The sequence below is a fragment of the Daldinia childiae genome, assembly GCF_008694065.1.
Source record: "Daldinia childiae strain JS-1345 chromosome Unknown Scaffold5, whole genome shotgun sequence".
NCBI classification, from domain to species: Eukaryota; Fungi; Ascomycota; class Sordariomycetes; order Xylariales; family Hypoxylaceae; genus Daldinia; species Daldinia childiae.
Genome location: NW_022984646.1, coordinates 2,592,093 through 2,614,247, shown reverse-complemented (window position 1 = coordinate 2,614,247; position 22,155 = coordinate 2,592,093). Strand labels below are relative to the sequence as shown.

The 22,155-nt window shown below is 45.6% G+C and overlaps 5 protein-coding genes across 7 annotated transcripts; 4 read left to right on the top strand and 1 right to left on the bottom strand.

The window, feature by feature from the left end:
• Nucleotides 1-1,216: 1,216 nt before the first annotated feature.
• GL218_05845 (uncharacterized protein) lies at nt 1,217-3,406 on the top strand (the record flags this gene model as incomplete). 3 transcript variants are annotated; one of them, XM_033582537.1, is made up of 5 exons in its annotated part: nt 1,217-1,418; nt 1,528-1,626; nt 2,114-2,669; nt 2,737-3,255; nt 3,347-3,392. In XM_033582537.1, the coding sequence occupies 5 exons, from the start codon at nt 1,217-1,219 to the stop codon at nt 3,390-3,392; spliced, it is 1,422 nt and encodes a 473-aa protein (XP_033434545.1). The 3 variants fall into 3 exon arrangements, with proteins under 3 accessions (XP_033434545.1, XP_033434543.1, XP_033434544.1); XM_033582538.1 differs by having other exon boundaries at nt 2,051-2,669; XM_033582539.1 differs by having other exon boundaries at nt 2,051-2,669; nt 2,737-3,406.
• Nucleotides 3,407-9,727: 6,321 nt separating this feature from the next.
• GL218_05844 (Alcohol dehydrogenase 2) lies at nt 9,728-10,840 on the top strand (the record flags this gene model as incomplete). Its single annotated transcript, XM_033582536.1, has 1 exon — nt 9,728-10,840. One exon carries the CDS (start codon nt 9,728-9,730, stop codon nt 10,838-10,840), a length of 1,113 nt encoding a protein of 370 aa, XP_033434546.1.
• Nucleotides 10,841-12,235: 1,395 nt separating this feature from the next.
• Nucleotides 12,236-12,965, top strand: GL218_05843 (cysteine-rich secreted protein; the record flags this gene model as incomplete). Its single annotated transcript, XM_033582535.1, has 3 exons — nt 12,236-12,596; nt 12,647-12,746; nt 12,812-12,965. The coding sequence occupies 3 exons, from the start codon at nt 12,236-12,238 to the stop codon at nt 12,963-12,965; spliced, it is 615 nt and encodes a 204-aa protein (XP_033434537.1).
• Nucleotides 12,966-16,087: 3,122 nt separating this feature from the next.
• GL218_05842 (Sulfate permease 2) lies at nt 16,088-18,774 on the top strand (the record flags this gene model as incomplete). Its single annotated transcript, XM_033582534.1, has 5 exons — nt 16,088-16,373; nt 16,433-16,578; nt 16,652-17,204; nt 17,264-18,156; nt 18,208-18,774. 5 exons carry the CDS (start codon nt 16,088-16,090, stop codon nt 18,772-18,774), a joined length of 2,445 nt encoding a protein of 814 aa, XP_033434538.1.
• Nucleotides 18,775-19,343: 569 nt separating this feature from the next.
• Nucleotides 19,344-21,279, bottom strand: GL218_05841 (High-affinity glucose transporter; the record flags this gene model as incomplete). The annotated part of the gene is made up of 5 exons (XM_033582533.1): nt 19,344-19,793; nt 19,840-20,152; nt 20,231-20,611; nt 20,786-21,189; nt 21,259-21,279. 5 exons carry the CDS (start codon nt 21,277-21,279, stop codon nt 19,344-19,346), a joined length of 1,569 nt encoding a protein of 522 aa, XP_033434539.1.
• Between the last annotated feature and the right edge of the window lie 876 nt (nt 21,280-22,155).

Sequence of the window (22,155 nt, the reverse complement as noted above, 5' to 3'; positions counted from 1 at the left end):
ATCTCACATCTTGCTACAAGTACCTAAGTTCGTATTCACCGAAATATAGTGTATATATCGGTAGTGGGGGCAGATCGCCGTACCTACCTAGGTTGCTAATCATTAGCAAGACTCGAGCATAGGTCTGACAAGCACCCTGTGAATCGTAGTACCTGAAGCTATGGATAGATTTAAGAAAGGGCGAGCCTTGATTGTTATACATACCTATGTAACGAGATACGGTCATGGAGCCAGGCTGCCGCGTTCCCTCGAATACACTCGTATTCTGTGATAGTCCAAAGAAAAATAATTCAATTCTAAGACAACTTGTCTTACTTAATCCTATGATGTGAACATGTATACAGGCTATTCTAAAAGATCAAAAGGGAGTATTCTGGAATATTAATGCCTTAGTCACAATCTAGGACAGTAGGGAAGCTTGTCAGAAACTACCAAAGCCAAAGGTCGAGTATTGTTCAACATCGCCGAGGGTACTTAAGAAATAGCTCGAGGCTCTTAGTTTGTTCCTGATTCTAGGTGCCTTCCTGAACAACTGCTACATAAACTACAGGGCAACTATCCTAAGACCTGCAGACTCGTGGACTCCCTGCAGCACTTGGGCAAATCAACTCTCCGCTTTTGCCTCTCATTTTAATACACAAGAGAACCTACAAATTTAAGGTTTACTTGCCTAGGCAACATTTCACCAAGTAGTACTTTTACACAATTTATTCCTAAAACCAGCCTTCCTTTAAATTTATTTGTGTGTGTGGCACCGCATATCTCATCTCGAAGGCTGCATTGTCTTTTTTCATTTTCTTAATTCCTAACACCATCAGAAGCAAGGCTCCGTTACTCGACACACCGAACTGATAAGAATAACTTGCAGTACTTTTGGTTCTTGGGCATTCTCTTTGGTGGTAAGTTACTTCGAAATGCCTATGGTATTCTCTTCTCCGACGCCTTAGCCCAATTACTTATGCACCTGACCTATCACTGAACAGCATGTTTACAGGACTGTATTGATTTGCCTTTTATTTCAAAGGACCTACAGGCTATTAACTATCGATTTTAAATCACTTGATCTGCCAAGGTATGTCCGTGATCGCGATCGTACGTGGGGGCGTAATAACTAACATGCACGGATAATAGATCAGTCATGGCGAATCATCAAGATCATTTGCCTAACAATATCTGGGGTATTCCGGGCGTTGACTTTCAGGCAACAGATCCCGGCATGGGTTATCACCAGGGCTTGGAGCAGGGCCTGGGGCTTCACAATCCCTTCAACCCGGTCTTTCCAAATTCGGAACTAATCAGGCATGGTAACGATTTCGATGTCGCCGCCGATATTCCTTATTCGATGCTCCACAATACCACCCAGCCGGAGGGAACTATTCAGAGATCTACCCTTGGGGGGGATGACCGAACAGCCGGGGGTGAGTCATGCTTCAGCCTGATTGATGATTCGAAGCTACGCCTCGTGTTGGGCAATCGTCGTTGCCGCCTAAAATAGTATACCGGACTAACAAGTATAAAACCCCCTAGACTCCCGAAAACCACGATCCGCGATGGGTGAAGCTCACTTGCGTGATGACAACTGGACATATGCGATTGAAGTTTCTCCAGCTATTGATCTTCTACCTGGTAAGTTGATGTTACATCTTTCTTTGTTACCTATTTAAGCCCTACATTCAGTCCAATCAGCTCTATTTAAAATCATATCCCCTGTTACTTTAGCTTGCCAAGCCAAGTGTCTTGCATAGGTATCTTATCTCATAGATGTATATATCTTTATGTCTTTATCCAAGTCTATACTAGTTATACTAGTTAGACTCGGTTAAAGACATATAGGTGGGATACATGGAAGTTACACTGATTTCTCAGCAGGAAAGCAGGTAACTAACCAAAACTGGGTCGCCATTTCTATCCGTGCGAAGTCGCTTCGGCTTGAAAGATACACTGTGGCTAGCTTCACCTGCCAATCGTACATCATTTCATCTCCATCGTGAATACCTTACATTTATACTATCAGCGTGTCGGGCTGCTAATGGTACTTCTTTTACACTAGGTCATCACTTCGTGAAGAACCACGTCGCTGCTCTCCACAAGCACTTAACAAAACGATCTATAGACTACGACTACGCTCTCGCCCAGCCCGTCGAAGGATCCGGCATCTGTCGACAGTATACCCTCAAACAGAAAGATAGATTCAACGATCGCGTCCGTCTCGAGTTCCTCCAGGTCTTCACCGCCAACCGACCCTATAATAGACAGCTTCCCAATTACTCTATCAAAATGAGTGTTGTATTCAAAGATCGTACTGTCCTACCCTCAGGTCCATATCCTCCTGGCATCGATGACCGTCAAGATCAGGAAGGAGAGAGCCGTTTCTCTCCTGGCCCCTCCATACATGGTCTAGTGGGATACAGTGCGGGGGATGAACAGGTCCTACTCCCAGTTTCTCCCAGTTCTAATGGTTTGGATTCGCCTTCTCCTTTCGATCAGCCGCTCTCTCCTCCGGAAAGCCTTTCTACGCCGGGACATCGTCATCATACCCGACCACCCCGTTTAGGCCCTATCGTGAAGCCTAACCGGATCGCGAATAAGAATCGTGAGGGAAAGTTTGTTTGCTCCTTCGCTGGTTGCACAGATGACGTGAAGGTATTCAGTCGCAAGTGTGAATGGAGGTAAGATATAAACCCAATCTTCTTTACATTTATGAAAGTAACCCTTGCTAACTCTTTTTTTATAAAGCAAACACATGGACAAACACGACCGACCGTATAAGTGCTTATCGTCGGGATGTGAGAAACTTGCCGGATTTACGTATTCCGGCGGTCTCTTACGTCACGAGAGGGAGGTTCATAACAAGCATGGTGGACCGAAAAATCCCCTTAACTGTCCACACGGAAACTGCAAACGTCACGAGGGCAAGGGTTTCTCTCGCATGGAGAATCTTAATGAGCATCTTCGTCGAGTGCATACCCCTAGCGACGCCAACAATGGTCCTACAGTAGTAGAGTTACCTGAAGATGAGCTGGAGGAAAACCCGGCCCCTCTGCAGCAGGTCGTAGCCCCTGAGAAGATAGGCGAGAAGCGCAAGCCTGAAACAGATCTCCGTGAGGAAGTGAAGCGTCTGCACCAGGAGAATCAGCAACTGAGAAATGAGGTCCGTGCCCAATCTCTTCATAGCATGGCCATGATGCAGACCATTGAAGAGATCAATCTGCAGCTTAGGGAGCTTGCCAACTCTAAGTCCCAGCTCCAGCTCCAGTCCGAGTCCCAGTCCCGACTCCAACCCCAACCCCAACCTCAACCTCAGCCTCAGCTCGAGCTTCAGTCTGAGGTCCAATCTGAAGCCCAGTCTGATACTGAACCCGACCTTGATGTGGCCCAACACACTGGCCTAAGCTCTCTAGGCTAGGACCCCACGAGAACATATGGTCAGATAGCATATGATCAAATAGGATATGATCAGGAAAATTATTATTAGGAAGATGATCAGTCCTATTCGGGCTCGAAGTGAGACCCTCTCCTTTATCGTCTGTTGCACCAAGATACCCCACTTTATTATTTTCACGGTTTTCTCATTTTTGCATGGCCTCGGGCGTTGGCGGCCAACTACCTGGACGGATCAGGGTGTGTTTTTATCTTGGCGGATGCGAACATGAACCGAGATGGACTCGGTCCTGGTATATACGATTGACAAGGACAAGCCTTCGGCGTTAAGGGTTGATACTACAGCATTTTCAGGCCGGCACATTCCCCCTTTTTACGAGTTGTACGAGCGAGCAGGCTTCTCTTCTTGTTCAGCCCCTTTCCCCGACGATATCGGTGTTGTTTTCCTTGTCTCCAGATGGAAACTTTCGATTACGTGGACGAGGTTGACATATGATAAGAGCTCTGGCACGCGGCTTGCAGCCTTTGGTAGTCATTGTTGCACGTGTTAGGGTTCACGATCATGGATGTAGCTGAGAGACAAGATAAGATGAGATGAGGAACGAATAATTCTCTGTAATAATATGGTGGACCTTTTTCCATGGAGGGCACCTTGGCAGTTAGCTAGACCTATGTTGATTAGAGTTGTCTCTGATACCCCTCTCGAGACACAGGTTTACTAGATATATCCTCTAGGTTAGGGAGATATAAGTTTCCTATCACGGTTGTGGTTCTTTCTTGTGAAGCTATGTTTCCTGTTCCCTTTTCTCTAACATGTGCTATGATTTTTTTGGCTGTTATCCGGATTTGTTCCCAAATTCATATTTAGAAAGTCATTACGGTTTATATTTTATATTATCTCTAATAATGTGTTCAAATAATCGTATGTAGATTGGTATCAGGGTATACAGACACTTAGCAATAGCTTAAGTTAGGTAGTTGTTGACTTCTACTAGGAAAGTATAAATGCTCCTGTTTAACGCCCTGTCAGAGATACCCCTTGATGGTTGTCATACGTAGAATAAATGGTAGAAGCAGCAGCGAAGCTGCTGTATAGTAGCCGTATAGTAGTATAAATTTATTAACGCTTAACCTTCTGCTCTCTTTCGAGGGGCGCCAGCGCCCCTTTTATATCTATTCTATGTAGATCTATGCCTGATTCACACTAGTGTCACTTATACCCTGACACGCCCCTTAATATTCTACTACTATTTAATAGCCCTAAAGACAGCATGTATCTACTTACAAATAAGCCAAACTATTTACATGTATATACGTCCACTATGATTGCTCCGATCTGCAATGCGCCGAAACGTCTAGAAAAGGGAGTTATAACTCAGAACGGAGTTCGCACGTACACCACCCTGTATATATGTACAATTCTCAATTCCAAGCCCATCTCACTGATAAAAGCGGACAAGAATGCCTACCATTGGGGCTGAGGTGTTTTTGGTCAATTGGCGTTGCACGACATGTATCATATGATAAAGGCAAAGGTGGCTTAGAAGCTTTCTGGCAGATAACCTGAATCTCAGAGCCTGACGAGGGAGATTTGACTTTCTCTCTTCCTATTACCACACTTACCATAATTCCTGTCATGGACCCCTTATCTATTACTGCTGGAGCTGCTGGCTTCATTTCACTTGGTATTACGGCCGCTGGAGGAATTATCCAATACTGCAAATCATATCGATCTCAAGATGTGGACTTTGTCCAGTTAATGCAGCACGCCAAAGAGCTAGAATCATTTCTTAGCTCAATCGAAGACCGGACTACAGCACCACAAAGTCCTAGTACAGACGTCCATAATTCTTTACAGAGATGTCTTCAGGCCTGCGGCGCTTGCCTAAATGATTTCAAGCAACTCAAAGCCAAGTATACCAACCAACAATCCAATCGGAGGCTCATATACAAATTTAAATACCCGTTCGATAAGGCGAAGCTCGATGATCTTCGATCTAAACTACAAGACTTCCACGTTAAACTACTGGGAGGTTTGCAGTTGGTCACTCTGTGGGTATTATACTCATTTTAATGCATTCGCCTCTGACAGGTTCTATGAAGGGATGACACGCGAGAAATAAGAAGTATCGCTATTTCGGAATCTACAAAGATAAAACTCGCGGTAGAGTCGATGGAAAGAGAAGTCCAATCTTCTCTCTCCGATGTAAAACATGCAGTAGCCGGTATACATACCGGTGTCGACCAACTAGAGTCTTCCTTCCAATGTAGCCTTGGAGAAGCCGAGATGCATATAATGACATCTCTGGGCGATAATCAAGATGTCATATCCAAACGGGCATCGCTAATCATCGCAAATCAAGAAACCCAGTCAGTATCACTCAAACAATATATAGATCAGCGACTTGGGGCCCTAGAGAGCAACCAGCGAGAATTCTTTACCCGAGCTTTAGCTGCGAGCGATAGGGTTGATGGACAAGCAGCGTCACTCAGCTCAAATACAGTTGATGATCGTTGGGTCCGGAACAGCGTTAGGGAGAAGATGAATCTCAGGATGCCTGTGCGGAACATCTTTGACTCTCTCTGTACCTGTCCAGTGACACAACAGCGCATTTCACAAAGCAACACCAAGAACACTGCATGTATTCTTTCAGAAATCGCGAGGAGTGGACCTTTACGAAGAAATTTCGAGCTTTCCGGCGCATGATCACTCTCTCGTGTAAAGTTGAGTACGCTCGGATGAATTGGGCTCGCGACTGGCATGTCTATCCTAATCTGACGGTTCGAATGACTGTACCGCCGCATTCTCCCGCGTTCGAGGTAATCTGCAAGATCGGCAATAGTTTGCCTAATATCAAAAACATACCAATGTTGGAAGAATTACTCAAGGACAGCTTGATTAGTCTTAAAAAGATTTTTACAAATGGTGAAGGATGGCCAACAGATGTCATGAAAGGCGGTTGGAACTTGCTACATGTTTGTCAATTCACCCTACAAAACCTCCCTGAAATACTGTTCGATGGGATTAACTAACAAAAGCTATATCTTAGGCAGTGGTTCTGTACATATCCTTGAATCCTGGATTTATTGGATTCAACGAAGCAGCAGTTGTCTTCATGCAGTTTGTGGCTGCGTTAAGAGAGATAGGCGTACCTATAGATGATGATTCAGATTTTGGGTAAAAGCTTTTTTAAACCCAACTCAGTTTCGATCTAAGGACTGATCATTTTATAGTACACCTCTCGGATATCTTCTTAGAAGTATGATGTATACCAATATTCTTTCAATCAATTGCTACAAGTTTAAAGCGATTGTAGCGCGGAACTTTTTGAAGACCTTGGAACTCCTTGGAACAATACCTGCTCCATTACCTGGTATTAACCATACGGTTCTTATATCAATAATGAGTTTAGGAAATCCAGGGTTTTACGAACGTAAGCTTCTTTGAATTCTCCTCGTGTAGGTAATATAGGCAAGACTGACGACGTATAGTTCTTGAGTGCAATGACTTATTCCACCTAGTCCTTTATCGTCGCGAGCACGATATTCGGCGCCTCCTTATGAATAACCCTTCGCTCATGCACTTCCGTACTAATTCGGGACAAACAGTACTCCACTTCGCTGTAAACTGGCCTAAGGGCCTTTCTCTTTTGATCAAATATGCAGGAGAATCCATTCAGTCTATAATCAATTCCGGCAGTGGATATCCCGACGGTGGACGTTTCAATCCCATGACAGCACTAGAATATGCGCTACATATAAGAGACGTTGATTCAACAAAGTTGTTACTCAATGCCGGAGCTAGCATTCCTTCGAGATGCTTTGACTTCTCCGTAGCGGAAATCGAAATGGACAAACAGGATGAGCAAATCATACATGTCTTGGTTGAATCACTCGCAAGACAACGAAAAAATTTGTTACAATTAGCTTTACAGTATCTTCCCTCGAAAAGAATTCAAGAGCTTGAGCTATGGAACGATGAACTTCTTGACGATAAAGCATTTATTGTCGCACTAGAACTAAGGCAAGAGCATGTTCCTATGCCCACTACTTATGACTTCCTCGAACCTGGTTCGGTATACCATTGGAGAGGGTTGACCTATCAGATAGCTCAGAAGCTATTCGACGTCGGCTTTTGCAAAATAGATGGAAAGCTCCGCGGACACTCTCCATTGGTTACCAATGCTATACGTTTCCACAATTACAAACATCATTACCCTGAAGCGTGGCTAAAACTTGTTGCTTGGTTCAAAGATCACGGGGCTAACCTCCACGCCCCAGCTTATATGCCTACCTCTAATATTTTTCGGTTGGACGGCACTATGGAAGGCGAAGCTGCGACGTATGTTAATACACTACGCCCTCTGCTAACAATCCATTATTTGATGTATGATTTGGGCTATCTAATACCACTAAAAATAGGGAGATATAGCCCAGAATTGCAAATAGATTTCGTCGAACAAACATATACTGCAAATCAGCCTATATTATCCAGCATGTTTGGAGATGATACGACGGACTCCTGCAGTTGCTTCTGCGCGGTCGATGGATGCACCCCAACTTCGAAGTACCTTACTTTGGGTCTTCAAGATTACCGCAAGTATGATTATGATTATACTTGGTATGATTACCTATACATAATCAGTGGGATACGACTGGTTGAGGTAGCAATACCCGATAGCAACAAGTACAAAGTCTCATTAGAATATATTCGCCTCATAACGTTTACGGCTCTTGGAATGCATCATACGTGCTGTCAATTTAGAGAATGGTGGGGAAGGAATCTCGTTGATAATGACCTGGTCCATCTCTTGGATATAGCTGAGATCAAGGAGATACGAGAGGAAGATCGATACCTGGCGAAGCAGCTGGAAGTTTTGATGGACGAGTTTGAGAAGAAATTCCAGGAATTGAATCTGCCACTAAGTCAATTTATTAAGCAGTACCTGTTCCCTAGGCTGAAAGAAATTAGAGAAGAGCGGGATGAGATTTCAGCAGAGGACTTGCGCGCTATTAGGGAAACTGGGGTCGTTTTTCATGAGTTTTAGAGTTTTGTTGACGTCTTGTTTCTTGCTATATTATTAAATACTATAGATGTATATATTAATATCATGTAGTACCTAAGTCTAAAGGAGATACTTGAGAGGTAGATACACAATATAGAGAATTAAGAGCCTCACACATATATGCCATAACAAACCTAGACAGTCTTCGAAATTGATTTCTCCTACGGAATGCCACAGTTTCTTTTCGTTAGAGTTGAATAGATCAAGTTCTTTACGGCGTTTACCCCAAGGAGTCCCCGATACTAAGACAAATAGCTTCGAAAGTAAACTATGCCCGGCAGACTTTACTAATATTGTGAGAACATATGTCGGGAGGTACTTATAAGACTCATTTGGGAGCGTACGTAATGTGTTGTTGAGGCTTCAAAATAAAATTATTAATGAGCATTCACACATCACTCCTGAAACTTATCGTGAACTATTTCAGCATGCGGAGTTAACAGCTTGATACCGGCGATAGGACTCACCCTTTCCACTTTAGTATTCTGGCGCACGGAGTTTACCTAAACAACTTGGTTACCGGTGATAAGACTGGTATAACGTTGATTTTGGTATTTCATCATGTGGAGCTTAACGCCTAAGTTACCGGTGATAAGTTTCATATTCCACCCCCCTTTATTTTGGTGTCCACCCGGTTTTATGAGCTTTCTCCGAACCACAATATCGAGCACGCCAGGCCGAAACAAGAAGTCTTAAGATTTTTCTGATAATCAAACTCTAATACCCGCGATAGATGGTTTATAGTAAGTACTGTAGTAAAGTGGTGATTATTATGAAGTAATTCATGCATGTCACTACCGCTATGATCCTTTCGTAGAATACCGTAAAGACATGAACTGGAATGTATTAGTTTTAAGTCCTATGATTTACAGTTTATTTATTTCATTATTCCATCGCGTCTCATGTGAAGTTACTGGCGGTTACCCCTTTTTGCTTTTGTCGTCCGGTGTGTGGAGATAAGGAGAATAGGATCTATAGGAGGTAGTGATCGAACAACACCGTACGGAGAAGGAAAACCAAACTCTGGAAACATCATGCCATAATACCAAAAGCCTCACGGAGATATTCGTTGGAAACATAATCCTTTAATGGGAAATGTTTGCCGCAGATTAATCGGAGAAGTTTTAAATATATCCGATCATCGCCGGCTGAGATAGAATGGCTATTCTTCTTATATAAAGGTTCCAAGATCCAGTCTACAAGCTTGAGAACACGTCCAGAATCATCTGCCTCCTCACCTCTTCTACAATCTCCACCTCATTTTCATCTTAACTTTCACTATGGCATCTGAACTTCCTACTGAGCATCGCGCCCTCGTACTCGAGGCCATCGGCGAAGGCTTTAAGCTCAAGAACATCCCAACCCCCCAGCCTGGCTTGGGAAAAGCCATCGTCAAAATAACTGCTGCTGGCATACTTTCTTACCACCGCGAGATCTATGGCGGTACTCGTTTCTACAATTTTCCCAAGCCAATCGTAGGCGGTATCAGTGCCATTGGCTGTATCGTCGCCGTCGGGGCCGACGCGACAGTATTAAAGCCAGGTCAGCTTGTGTATGTCGACTGCGTGATCCACTCGCGCGATAACCCCAGCGATATGTTCCTCACAGCTATTCACGAGGGCTTGAGTGAGGGAAGCAGAAAGCTAATCCGCGACGTATGGCGTGACGGTTATTTCGCCGAGTACGCCCAAGCGCCCCTGGAGAACTGCTTTGCCCTTGACGAGGCGAGATTGTGTGGTGAACTGGGCTACACCGTCCCGGATATTTTGTATAGTTGCCACATGCTTGTTGGATTCGGCGGATTCCGGGATATCGACCTGAAGCCTGGCGAAACCATCATCATATGTCCGGCCACCGGGGGCTATGGAGGCGCAGCTGTACAGACAGCTATTGGTATGGGAACAAGAGTCATCGCCTTTGGTCGAAACGAGAAGGAGTTGGCCAGGCTCAAGGAACATGTGCTAAGGGGCACGCCGAACGCCAATATCGAGACGGTGAAAATGACCGGAGACGTGATGGCGGATGCGGCTGCGTTGCGGGCATTTGGCACTGTTGACGCTGTCCTCGATTTCACACCGCCGCAGGCAGCTAAGTCCCAACATGTCAAGAGTACCATCTTGGCTCTCCGCCGGGGCGGGCGTGTCAGCTTTATGGGCTGGAATGAGGATCCAATGGTCCCTACTATCATAGGTATGGACATCTCCATAAAAGGGAGGCTGATGTACCATCGGGATGATATTGTGTTATTCATTAAGATGCTAGAAAGGGGCTTGTTTCCTCGTGGCAAGGATTTTGTGGACACGAAGCTCTTCAAAATGGAAGACTGGAAGGAAGCTCTCGATGCAGCGGCGGATCACATTGGTATTGGGAAATTCGTGGCTTTTGCCCCTTAAGATTGTGTCTTGACCATTGTGAGGACCTGTTGGAGGTATGAAGGAATAGGCAAATTGATATACTGGTATATGCGATTAGTACAGACGAAATAGAAACATGTCTCCTCTCTTTGGACTATCAATAGTTCTACGTGGTGTAGGATGTATTCGTTGTGTTGAGGGTGTATGTGAAATGAACCATTAGTTGAAAGCATTTCATACGTGAGTTAGGGTCAAATAAAGCACGAGTATCTAATTAATTTAAAATGCAAGATTTGATCTAGATCATGTTAAGTATTAATATTAATAGACCCGGTATGTAGCACCTAAAGCGATGCGATCGAGTAACCAAGAACCATATAGCTGTAGACAATAGGAGGTATACATGCGTTATTAGCCAGCAACATACCATGTAGCTTGCTTAAATCCAGTTTGAGAATTTACCATTATTATATTGATATAAATGCCGTACCTGCCAAGTAGGATTCTATAGTTAAAGATAGAAGCAAAGTCAGTCTAGTACCTTGAGTCTACAGCACTTGAATAAACCCAACGTACCACGCCACCCACTAGGACTTTCGGCTACAGTTACCCGATATCTTTAAAATATCCTAAATACTGACGAGCACATGAAACCTTTAAACTACTATAAACTCTACCTAATATTGACACCCTACTGCTATGATGTCCTATCTACAAGCTAGTGGATCCGGAGTCGAGCTCCATCACCGCCGAAAAGCCAGTAAGAAACGAATGTCCCTATCTCCACTCTGTACGAGTAAACCGACGGAGACCTCAAAAATTGCCTCTTCGTCGCTTTCAGTGCTCTTGGCAGAGACAACTATGCTTCTAGCTGAAAGCTGAGGTCAGGAGACGTGGCAGTAACACAAACCCTATCGCAGATTTTAAACCCCTCGACCACGTAGTTCACAATTTATACAGAAGACATGATTCGCGAGTCATATACCTGGACCATTATCCCTCCTGTGTGGATCGACGTCCATCTATCGAATGGGCTAAGAGATCTGGCAGCGGGATCAACCTTATTTCGATTTTATCTTCAGCGCAGATCAGTGGTACCCTATACTTAGGTCTCGTGTTGGTTGACAACGATGCATAACTGTGCAATGAGGAATAAGGTTATGTTTACGTCGCTGTTGTGAATCGTTCAACGTGTATTTGTGGCCGTAATCCAGCCTCGTTGAGTTGTATACCCAAGGCAGGTATGAAAGTCGCCTTGATAATCGGCCCTTTGATGTCTACTACCAATATCAAAACTAATAAATTTCCCAGCACGATGAAGCTACGAAAGGAACCCGGTCCCAACAGCAAGTTCAGGGATATCGCCATCATTAATATTTCATTAATCTTCCATCGCGACGCCTGTTTGAAGTATTGCTTAGAGACACCGTCACCATGAAGCTCTTACGACTTGGGCTCGTTGCCTCTAGTGTTGGACTCCCGTTCGCATTTGGGGCGATTCGTCGCGACCTTAACAAGAGGAATGTCGAGATAGCCCAGATTGACCATGACAGTCGCATCGACCAAAGAAGCCAGGAGATTCTATTCAAAGAGGCCGGTTCTGACTTCGAAGACGTTTTTCGGTGTGCCGGGGGTACCGGCAAGCGCCTCACGTTCGACGCAGACCAGGTATTCGTGGCTTGCTGCGCGCCGGGTCAAAGACTACTTGGGAGCCCCGACACCGCGTTTGACTGCTGTGCTGAGGGTCACGATTTAGTTGGGAGCGATCATACCGGCTATAAATGCTGTCCCGTAGGTCAGTCTTACGATGGTAGTAGATGTGGCTGGGTTTGCAATAATGGAAAGGTTATGGTGGATGGCCAGTGTGTCTGTCCGCTAGGAACGAGTCCGACCGCGGACGGTGGCTGCAGGGGACCAATAGGTTGCGATTCTGGCATCACTACCGGTACGTGCTAATTCATCCTCGCATATTTTTTATCATAACAGCAGAGAAATCTAATTGCTTTATAGGAAAATGCTACGTCTTCAGGATGGAAACCGGCCATACCCTCTCGGCTACGACAGTATACAATTACACTATAGCGCAGCCGACCATTCCAGCCAGCACCGTATCGGGCGCTTCAAGATCTCGGCAACGAAGCCTGCACTACAGGCCGCGCCGTGAACCCCAACGACCCGGTCCATATCAAAGACGTCCAGGGAACCGCGCACCAGAGCTCAGAAAGCCAAGGGAGTCAGTGGCTTAATGGAGCTTCGGACGGGAACCATATTGGACGAACCGCTTTATATGGTGATTCTGGCGTGTTCACACTCACAAAGTGGTCGTGTGGCAAGTACTGTCTTGGAGGCTTCGGGAAAGGGATCAGCTACGCGTTCCCGAGTGACACCCCTTCGATCACTTTCACGTTGGACAGACAGGCTTGCACACCTATCGAGATTATCGAGGTGCCCTGCGATATCCATAAAGTCGAGAATAATTGCATGTGGGAGAAGGTACCTGGGAGCTGTGGTCCCGGAGATAGTAATAGTTGCCGCTGTTCTAAGAGTTAGATGTTCTACTTGCGGTTTTATAGGAGCATTTTGTTATGATGCATTGGTGGTTGGTTCATGGCTGGAGTCTGGCTTGGTTGATTGGATTTGGGGTCTATCTTTCAAGGGTTTCATTTGGGTAATTATCTAGCATTATTCTTCTCGGTAAACACCAGCATAGTTATTATATTATAGTTGAAGAATTAATATACACCTAGCATACACTTAGCATACTGGTAAAATAGATCGTAGCTTATAGGTACTAGGTATAATAATCAACGTGTCTTAAGTCATGAAAGGGGGTTATCGGGCATCTGAGCCCGCACGACCCCGAATGAAGTCAAGGGAAAAGAAGCCTTCGATGAGTATTGAACCTGGCTTTAATTTATTTGCGCAAAATGATAGGATGGGGTCATAGTTATTACGCTAATACCAAGATACACTCCTATAGACGATAGTGCCTCGTAACTTACGCTTATTTCGGTGTAGTATATAGACAACGTGATCGCGAAATCAAATAATTTGTCTAAGTACCTAACCTATGGCGTCAGATTCTTTTCTTGTAATTCACTTTCGTCTAGATCTAATATAGACTAAATAAGCCTCCTACGTCAAGTACTTTACAGGATTTCATTGCGAATCTTCAATAGTGAATTATAGCATGAGGTTAGCTTGTTTGTTTGGTTTTTCTTCTTCATGATGTGATTGCTAGTGTCATATCTGAGAGGCTGAATGGATGTTTTAAGCCCTAAGTTCGGTAGTGTATTACGAATATGGGACGCGATATTCTTGAATATTGTCATTGAAGCTCAGCTTTTAGTAGTATCTCATATACTAATACGTCTTTGATAGTCTTCGAGATCCTACTAAGTCTAGCTCCTCCTCTAGCCGAAAAATTACTCAGAACCGCGATAGAGGCACCATCTCAATTCGCCATCTCATGATGCACTTGAGGGGATGATCGAATGGCAATATTCAGGATAAGCATAGTTAGAAACAGTCTATCGTAATCTTGGTTTTATCTGCCCAAGGCATCTGATAATACTCCATGATAGTGTTAGAAAGTGCCGACGAGAGTAGCAGAAAAAAAGACGAATATCTACCAAAGGCAATTATATATGTTTCTAGGTTGGAGTTCCTATATAGATGATAATAGGCACCTAGGTAATATTTAAGTAAGCTCATCGCGCGTAGAAATAATAATTAGGCCGGTTTTTAATGAAGACTTATAAACCCGCAAGTTTCTCTTTAATAATAAGAGACATAAACATTAAGTAAAGCCCACGTGGGCTTCTTGTCACTCGCCGGCTGGGCTCATAATCGCCCATTATGCTCGGTAAATAGACAGTTAAGCATATATGATTACGAATCTTAGTACAGGGACTGCCAGGGAAGTCGTGATCTAGACTTTATTAAGCGTGGTCTAATGGTTGATCCCTCGGGAGGCCTTCAGTAAGGGTCGGTATCTCCGTGGGACGAAGAGTATTGGCGGGAGCTAATATGGAACCTAGATGAGTATGGGGTGTAGTAGCAAATGCAGGTACTCTGTAGCATAGGTAGGTCAGGCATGAAAGAATATTATTAGGTAACTGAGTTATTTGTTAATTCGACTTACGTCGTGTCCCGTCTTGGAGACCCCCTCGCCAAGAAGATGCTATGGGACGATAATCAAGCGTGGATGAAGAGATGAGCAAATATTAAGGTATAAGAAAAGCTATGCTTTACCTCATAGTTATCAGATTTTCTAGGTTACATTTCGATGGAGACTCAGCTCATGTATATCCTTCATCCTCTTTCCTTATCTGTATGTACGTGTTTACTTTAGCTTGGCTTAGGTCTAGGCCATGCGTACTTCTTAGATCTAATGTGTGAATGGAAGCTAAGATCTGGATCCGGTCTGTTGGAAAAGTTGGAAATTCATCGTAGTGACGATATTGGTTCTAGAAGTTTGGGGGTCCCATATAGTATTGGAATTTGTATAATTTGTATGTAGGTAGACATGTCATTTGTATTCATCGTACCAACCCTTTCACATGTTGGATATAATTTCTATTGGTTCTTGATTGGATCAAGGCTGAGAGCTGGGGCTAATAGCTGACCCCCTAAACTCATGGCGCAATAAGAGCTAAGGTAAGTAGCCAGGTAGCTTTGGTATAAGTGACAAGGTTATAAAAGGTACATATATTTTAGTAGACATTTTAGTATAGATTTTGTAGACGCTTTGGTATCACAACCCGCATAATCCCTGTTACAAGGGCGCGCACATCATCGGAGACCCACATCTCGCCATCTACATGAATTCTCGTTCGTCCAACTGAAGCCATAATGAACATAAACTGGTTCTCACCAAGAAAATACATGAGAATAAATCCTAATTGCACAATGCTCCTTCTTCGGTGCGCGATCCAGAATCGTAAATCTTCGTCCGGGGGGGTTATCCATTTCCTCGGCCCTTTCTCGCCTGCAGATATTCCCGTTGTCAATTATATTAAATACGACTGCATCATGCAAGTTCATTCCACTTCCCTGGAGAGCACGTTGATGGCATTTGCTCTAGCTTGGTTATATTATATGACCCTTTGCAAAGTCAATTTCCATCTATAGTCGATATTTGGACTTGGGTTGTTGTGTTGTGTTGTGTTGCGTTGTAATCTTACCGAATTACAGCGTAGCTTTTACACTGAAGACCTTCAAGGGGCGCGCCCCGACATAATCTTCGGCTTCGGGTTCATATTTGGTACTGTGTAAGACTGAAATATGTCTTCTACTTCAACCAAAATAGGCCATGGCTTTGCCTGGTTCTTTAACTTGAACCTCGACCCTTATGGACAACGTGAAGCTGAGCGCACCGACTCAAGAGACGCGTCTCATGCTCATCCCAATGTCGAGCCCTACGACGAAAAGGACCCGACCGCGGTCGACTGGCTCGTGAGTGTTACGCCAACACCTCGAGGGATCTTCCAATATTTCTACCGCCTATTTCCGTTCCTTCACTGGATTACCAGATATAATATGACATGGTTTATTGGTGATCTTATTGCTGGTAAGCTTAGAATCTACCCCCTCCATCGCACGGACAAGACTGACATAATCCGGCTCTAGGTATCACGGTCGGTGCCGTAGTGGTGCCTCAAGGCATGGCTTACGCAATACTGGCGGAGCTTGAGCCTCAATATGGCCTCTACTCATCATTCATGGGTGTCCTTATCTATTGGTTCTTTGCAACTTCTAAGGATATTACAATCGGAGTATGTTATTAAAAATTCATAGTATCTTTGGTCCGTTATATTAAAGATATGCCTTTGCTAACTCCTTCCGAAGCCTGTCGCTGTCATGTCGACTGTCACCGGCGGCATCGTCAACAGAGCAGAGGCGGCTATTCCTGATGTTCCGGGTCACGTTGTAGCGTCTGCGCTCGCCGTCATTGTCGGCGCGATTGTATGTTTCCTTGGGTTGGCACGGCTTGGTTGGATCGTCGATTTCATTCCTCTGCCTTCGATTGCTGCCTTTATGACTGGATCCGGAATCAGCATCGCGGTCGGACAAATACCCACGATGATGGGCATGAACAGCAAGAAGAAGCGATTTTCGACACGAGATCCCACTTATCTGGTTATCATCAACACCTTGAAGAACCTCAAATACACGACTATCGACGCTGCTATGGGTCTCACAGCTTTACTGATGCTGTATATCATTAGGGGAACTTGCACGTATCTCGCTAAGAAGTATCCTCACCGAGAGAAGACACTCTTCTTCGTCTCCACCCTCCGGACTGCTTTCGTCATATTGCTATATACTGCAATCAGCGCCGGTGTCAATCTTCACCGCCGTAGCAACCCTCTTTTCGGTGTTCTCGGCGAAGTTCCTCGAGGTAAAGAATAACACTTACACGATATGTCTATTTCTTCAGTACATAGCTAACATATACAGGATTTCAACATGCTGCGGTTCCTAATCTCGACCCTAAGATTCTCTCCTTCTTTACCTCCGAGCTTCCCGCAGCCGTTATCGTTGTCTTGATCGAACATATCTCCATCTCGAAGTCGTTCGGCCGTATTAATAACTACGTCATTGACCCTTCGCAGGAATTGGTCGCTATTGGTGTCAGTAACCTCTTAGGTCCCTTCCTTGGTGCATATCCGGCTACTGGATCTTTCTCCCGAACGGCTATTAAGGCGAAGTCCGGTGTGCGTACGCCATTCGCCGGTGTCATTACTGCGATCGTCGTGCTCCTTGCTCTCTACGCGTTGACGGCCGTCTTTTGGTATATCCCCCAAGCTTCTCTAGCCGCTGTAATTATCCACGCAGTCTTAGACGTTGTGTCTCCGCCGAACGTTGTGTATCAATTCTGGAGAATTTCCCCCTTGGAGGTTATCATCTTCTTTGCTGGAGTTTTGGTAACTATCTTCGACGGTATTGAGGATGGTATCTACACCACAGTCTGCGTGTCCTTTGCCGTCTTCGTTTTCCGCTTATTCCAGGCAAAGGGTCGGTTCCTCGGAGTTGCCACTGTTAGAACTGTTGGGGATATAAGATCCAGCAGGCGTACTGGCTCAAGCCAGACCTTGTCCCAAGATCAAAAGACCCCCTTGACGTTGAGGGAAGGCCACATTTCGAGCGAGCGCAATCTATTTATCCCGATCGACCATGAAGACAACTCGAATCCTCGCGTACCCGTTTCTCATCCCTACCCTGGCGTATTTATCTACCAATTTTCGGAGCTATTCAACTATCCGAACGCAACTCGCTTCTTAGATGGTCTTACAGCTGGAATTTTCAAAGCCACGCGAAGGACCGATCCGGAATCTCTCGGAAAACTGGGTGTAAGTTTGATATTCGTACGCTTCTATTTGCATTCGCTAATGTTACTCTAGGACCGTCCCTGGAATGACCCTGGTCCTCGTAAGGGCAAGGTTGTTGTAGACGATACAGCAGAGCGACCTACTCTAAGAGCCATCATTCTAGACTGTTCTGCCATTAATAACGTGGATGCGACTTCAGTTCAAGCCTTAATCGACGTGCGTAACCAATTAGATAGGTATACCCAGCCTGATATTGTCGAGTGGCACTTTGCCAATGTTAGGAACGCCTGGACTCGTCGCGCTCTTGTCGCCGCTGGTTTTGGGTTCTTACAGCCCAAAGGAGACGCTGAAGCTGGCCATCGCTGGAAAGCTATTTTCAGTGTCGCCGATCTGGCGGATGCCGCATCACCGCTTTCCAGAGAAAGTCACCTTGGAGAAAAGGGGGCGGTCGAGAAACGCACGAGCCATGGCGACGAAGAGATCGGCGCACAGCCATCTTCGATCACCGAAGATGAGAGTTCCACTCACCAAGTGCCCGTTTATGGCCTTAACCGGCCGTTCTTCCATGCGGATGTACAGGAAGCTTTCGACGCGGTGCTAGAGAATGTCGAATACCGACCTCCCGTTTTTAAGGCCTAGGTGCCTGGTGTATGAAAATAATGTTGTATAAGCTATAAATCTATATACCCCTGGAGATTATCTCTGTCACTATTCGAGTAGGATATGGTCTGTCGTGTTACGCAGAAAGTCGAGTGGCGAAAGTAAAAAGTTTTGATGATACCTAATTTTGTAGGATAGTTTCCAGTCTTGGATACTAATATTCCCTATAGTTTGATAAAAAGACTAAACACTTCCAGAGCAATTCGCTGTGAATAGGACCATATTAGGGCACTATATCCTACACAAGGACCTGCTTTTGATGACCACATTTGCTTTTGGTCTAATACCAACTATGTATATCAACAGGCCATGATATTGACATATCTAAATGGGATTGGATGATCACAATTATATAGAGCCTACCTCGAGTATAAGAAACGATCCCGAAATACAGGATTAGTAGATATAAGTTTCACTACGAATTTGGTTAAGTCTTACGTCTGATATACACATTCCTCGATAGTTTTATATAATTTATAGAAAAGTACATGGATTAACATATTTTCCATAACTATTATCTGACGAATATCAACAACTCGTCGCTCACATCAAACCTTACCCTTCAACTCAACTTCCTTTACATCGACGGCCGCAGCCTCGGCGGCGGCGCGGAATGCCTTGGACCGCTTTCCGAGGACGATCCAGGGGGCGTCGGGGGCAAAGACCACAGTGCTCATCTGTTCGAGGGGTACGCGCTTGGTCTCGGGGAGCACGAGCCAGAAAAACAGCGCGTTGGTGGCGTTACACACCGCGAACAAGATAAAATACTGCCAGCCGACCGAATCGATGGCTACCTTGGTGATTTGCCCGATAAGCGTGTTGAAGGCGAAACTTACCATGGTTGCGAGGGATACACCCTTGGAGCGCGTGTGCGTGTCGAAGATCTCAGCGGGGATAATCCAGGAGAGTGGACCGCAGGCGAAGGAGAACGATATGTTGAAGAGCCAGGTACTAGTAAAGCCAACGTTAGTTATTTTTCCCACAGTAAATATAGGTAACTATATGTTAGGTAGGTTAGGTACTTACACGATAATAAACCCCCACCCCAGTACTTCCGGAATTCGTATCCGGCGGGAACTGGGAAATCAATATGGTAACGATGATGAACATAAGGCAGTTGATGAGGTTTCCGGCGATTATAGTCGGTCGACGGCCGAACTTGTCAATGAGTAGCATGCAAAAGGCTTGCGCGATCAGTGCGAGGATGCTGTTGATGGCTTGGTACTTGAGCGCTTCGTCGGCGGATATGCCGATCTGCGCGAAGATGGTGACGGAGAAATACTGGATCGCGGATACACCTGTCATCTGCGTCGCGCCTTGGATGGCGCAGGCGAGGAAGAGGCGGCGGAAGGCGGAGCTGTTGAAGGAGAACGGTTAGCTGATTAGTTATAAACGAACTCTTACTGCTTATTAACAAGATATCACAAATACGTACGGGTTCGTGAATAGTTCCATATAGCTCTTCGCCTCATGCTCGTGCTCAAAGCTAATCGTCTCCTGGATCTGGGCAAACTCCGCCTGGACCCAGGGGTCGTTTACATCACCGTTGGAGTGGAGCTTAGCCAGGGTGCGTAAGCCTTCCTCGGCGCGGTCGTGATCGACCAGCCAGCGCGGACTCTCGGGGAACAGAAGAATGAGCGCGGCTAGGACTAAAGCGGGTAGGATCTGGATGCCGAGCGGGATACGCCATTGCGCGTCGCTGGTCAGGTTGATGAAGCACCCCCAGGAGATCCAGCCGGCGAGGAAGGCACCGATGCCCAACATGAATTGTTGTAGGCCTGTGACTCGACCGCGGATAGAAGGGTGTGCAATTTCGCTTTGGTAGACGGCTGTTGAGGGTAGTAAAGTTAGTATATCGACTCTGCTACATCCTCTACTCATTGTTGAATAGGTGGATCATTTCTCGAGGAAGAAAACTCACTATATAGGAATCATTAGCACATTACCGTTCTCTATTCGAATAGTTATATAAACCAAGGGGCAAGCTTACCGAATAATCATAGTCAAGAACCCAACACCCAAGCCAGCAATCGCTCGTCCGCCATACAAGTAGTGTATCGTCTGCGCAGCAGTCTGGATGGCTCCGCCAAGAAGGAAGATAACAGCGCCCAGCATGATCGTCAATCTCCGGCCGAGCATATCACCCCCGGCCCCGCGAACATGGCGCCGAAAAAGGCGCCGCCTGTGAATAGAGAGACGACGGCTCCACTGTAGTTCTATGATTAGGACCGCGAGTGGAAAAAAAAGAAGAATTAGGATATGGGAGACTGACTCTTGAGCTGCGTTCGATTGGAATAGTTCGGCGTACGAGGTACTCCCTACTACACCAGCAATAACACCGAGATCGTAACCGAAGAGCACCGAGCCCATCGAGGCGAAGACGCCGACGAGGAACTATTGGGCACGAGGGAGTTAGTTAGTTATGACATCTATCGCGCTAATTGGACTTGATAATACACGTACCTGGTAAGTATGAGGCTTCATCTTGGCAATAACCGCATACAGTCGTCCTGGATATCCTACGCTTATCTGTCTGTCTGTCTATTTTTCTCCCAAAAAAGCTCGTCCTCCACTAACAAAACGAAGAGCCAAAAACAACAACAAGCGCTCACCTCAGCCATAACACGCCGACATGCTTACCTATATATACACCTACCTACCTTACCAACCAACCAACCAACCAACATATGCACCGACCTCCAAACCCCAACCCCACAGGCCCACCGTGGAGAACCCAGACCCCGGAGCTCGATACTCGAAGGGGACGAGCGATCCCCGGTCCGGGGGCGCTGGGGGATCTCCTTACTGGAGGGAATTCTCCAGCGCCCCGTACCCCGACGAAGCTGTATGCGCGCCAATCAGGAGCCGCGACTTCGCCAAGGGGGGGGCCCTAGGAAAATCCGGGGTCGCGATGCGGAGAAGGAGGAGATGAATTTCCCCCCCAGGGAGGGGGGAGTCGGTGGGGACGCCGTTTGTAAGGTAAGTGTATGTATGTACGTGCGAGCACGAGGGAAAATACGCCGAGGCCCTCGTGTTCAGTAGCGGCGGTGAGTGGATCGCTACGAACAAGCGCAACTTCTACATACATACATACATACATACATACATACATACATACATACGCGATACCACCCGATCCGATCGACATGGTACGATTGCATGCACATGGGCAGCTAAACGAGTTTACGAAGCGCCATTGGGCGGGAAGACGCAGAGGCTGAAGAGCCTAGCATCGAATGCAACTACCCTACAATTTAGCGGCCAAGTCTCATTTCCACGAACCAGGTATCTGGGAAAATCTCGTCTGCATATGAATCGTTATATTTTCAAAGCAATAAGTAAAAACATGCCCAACTACAG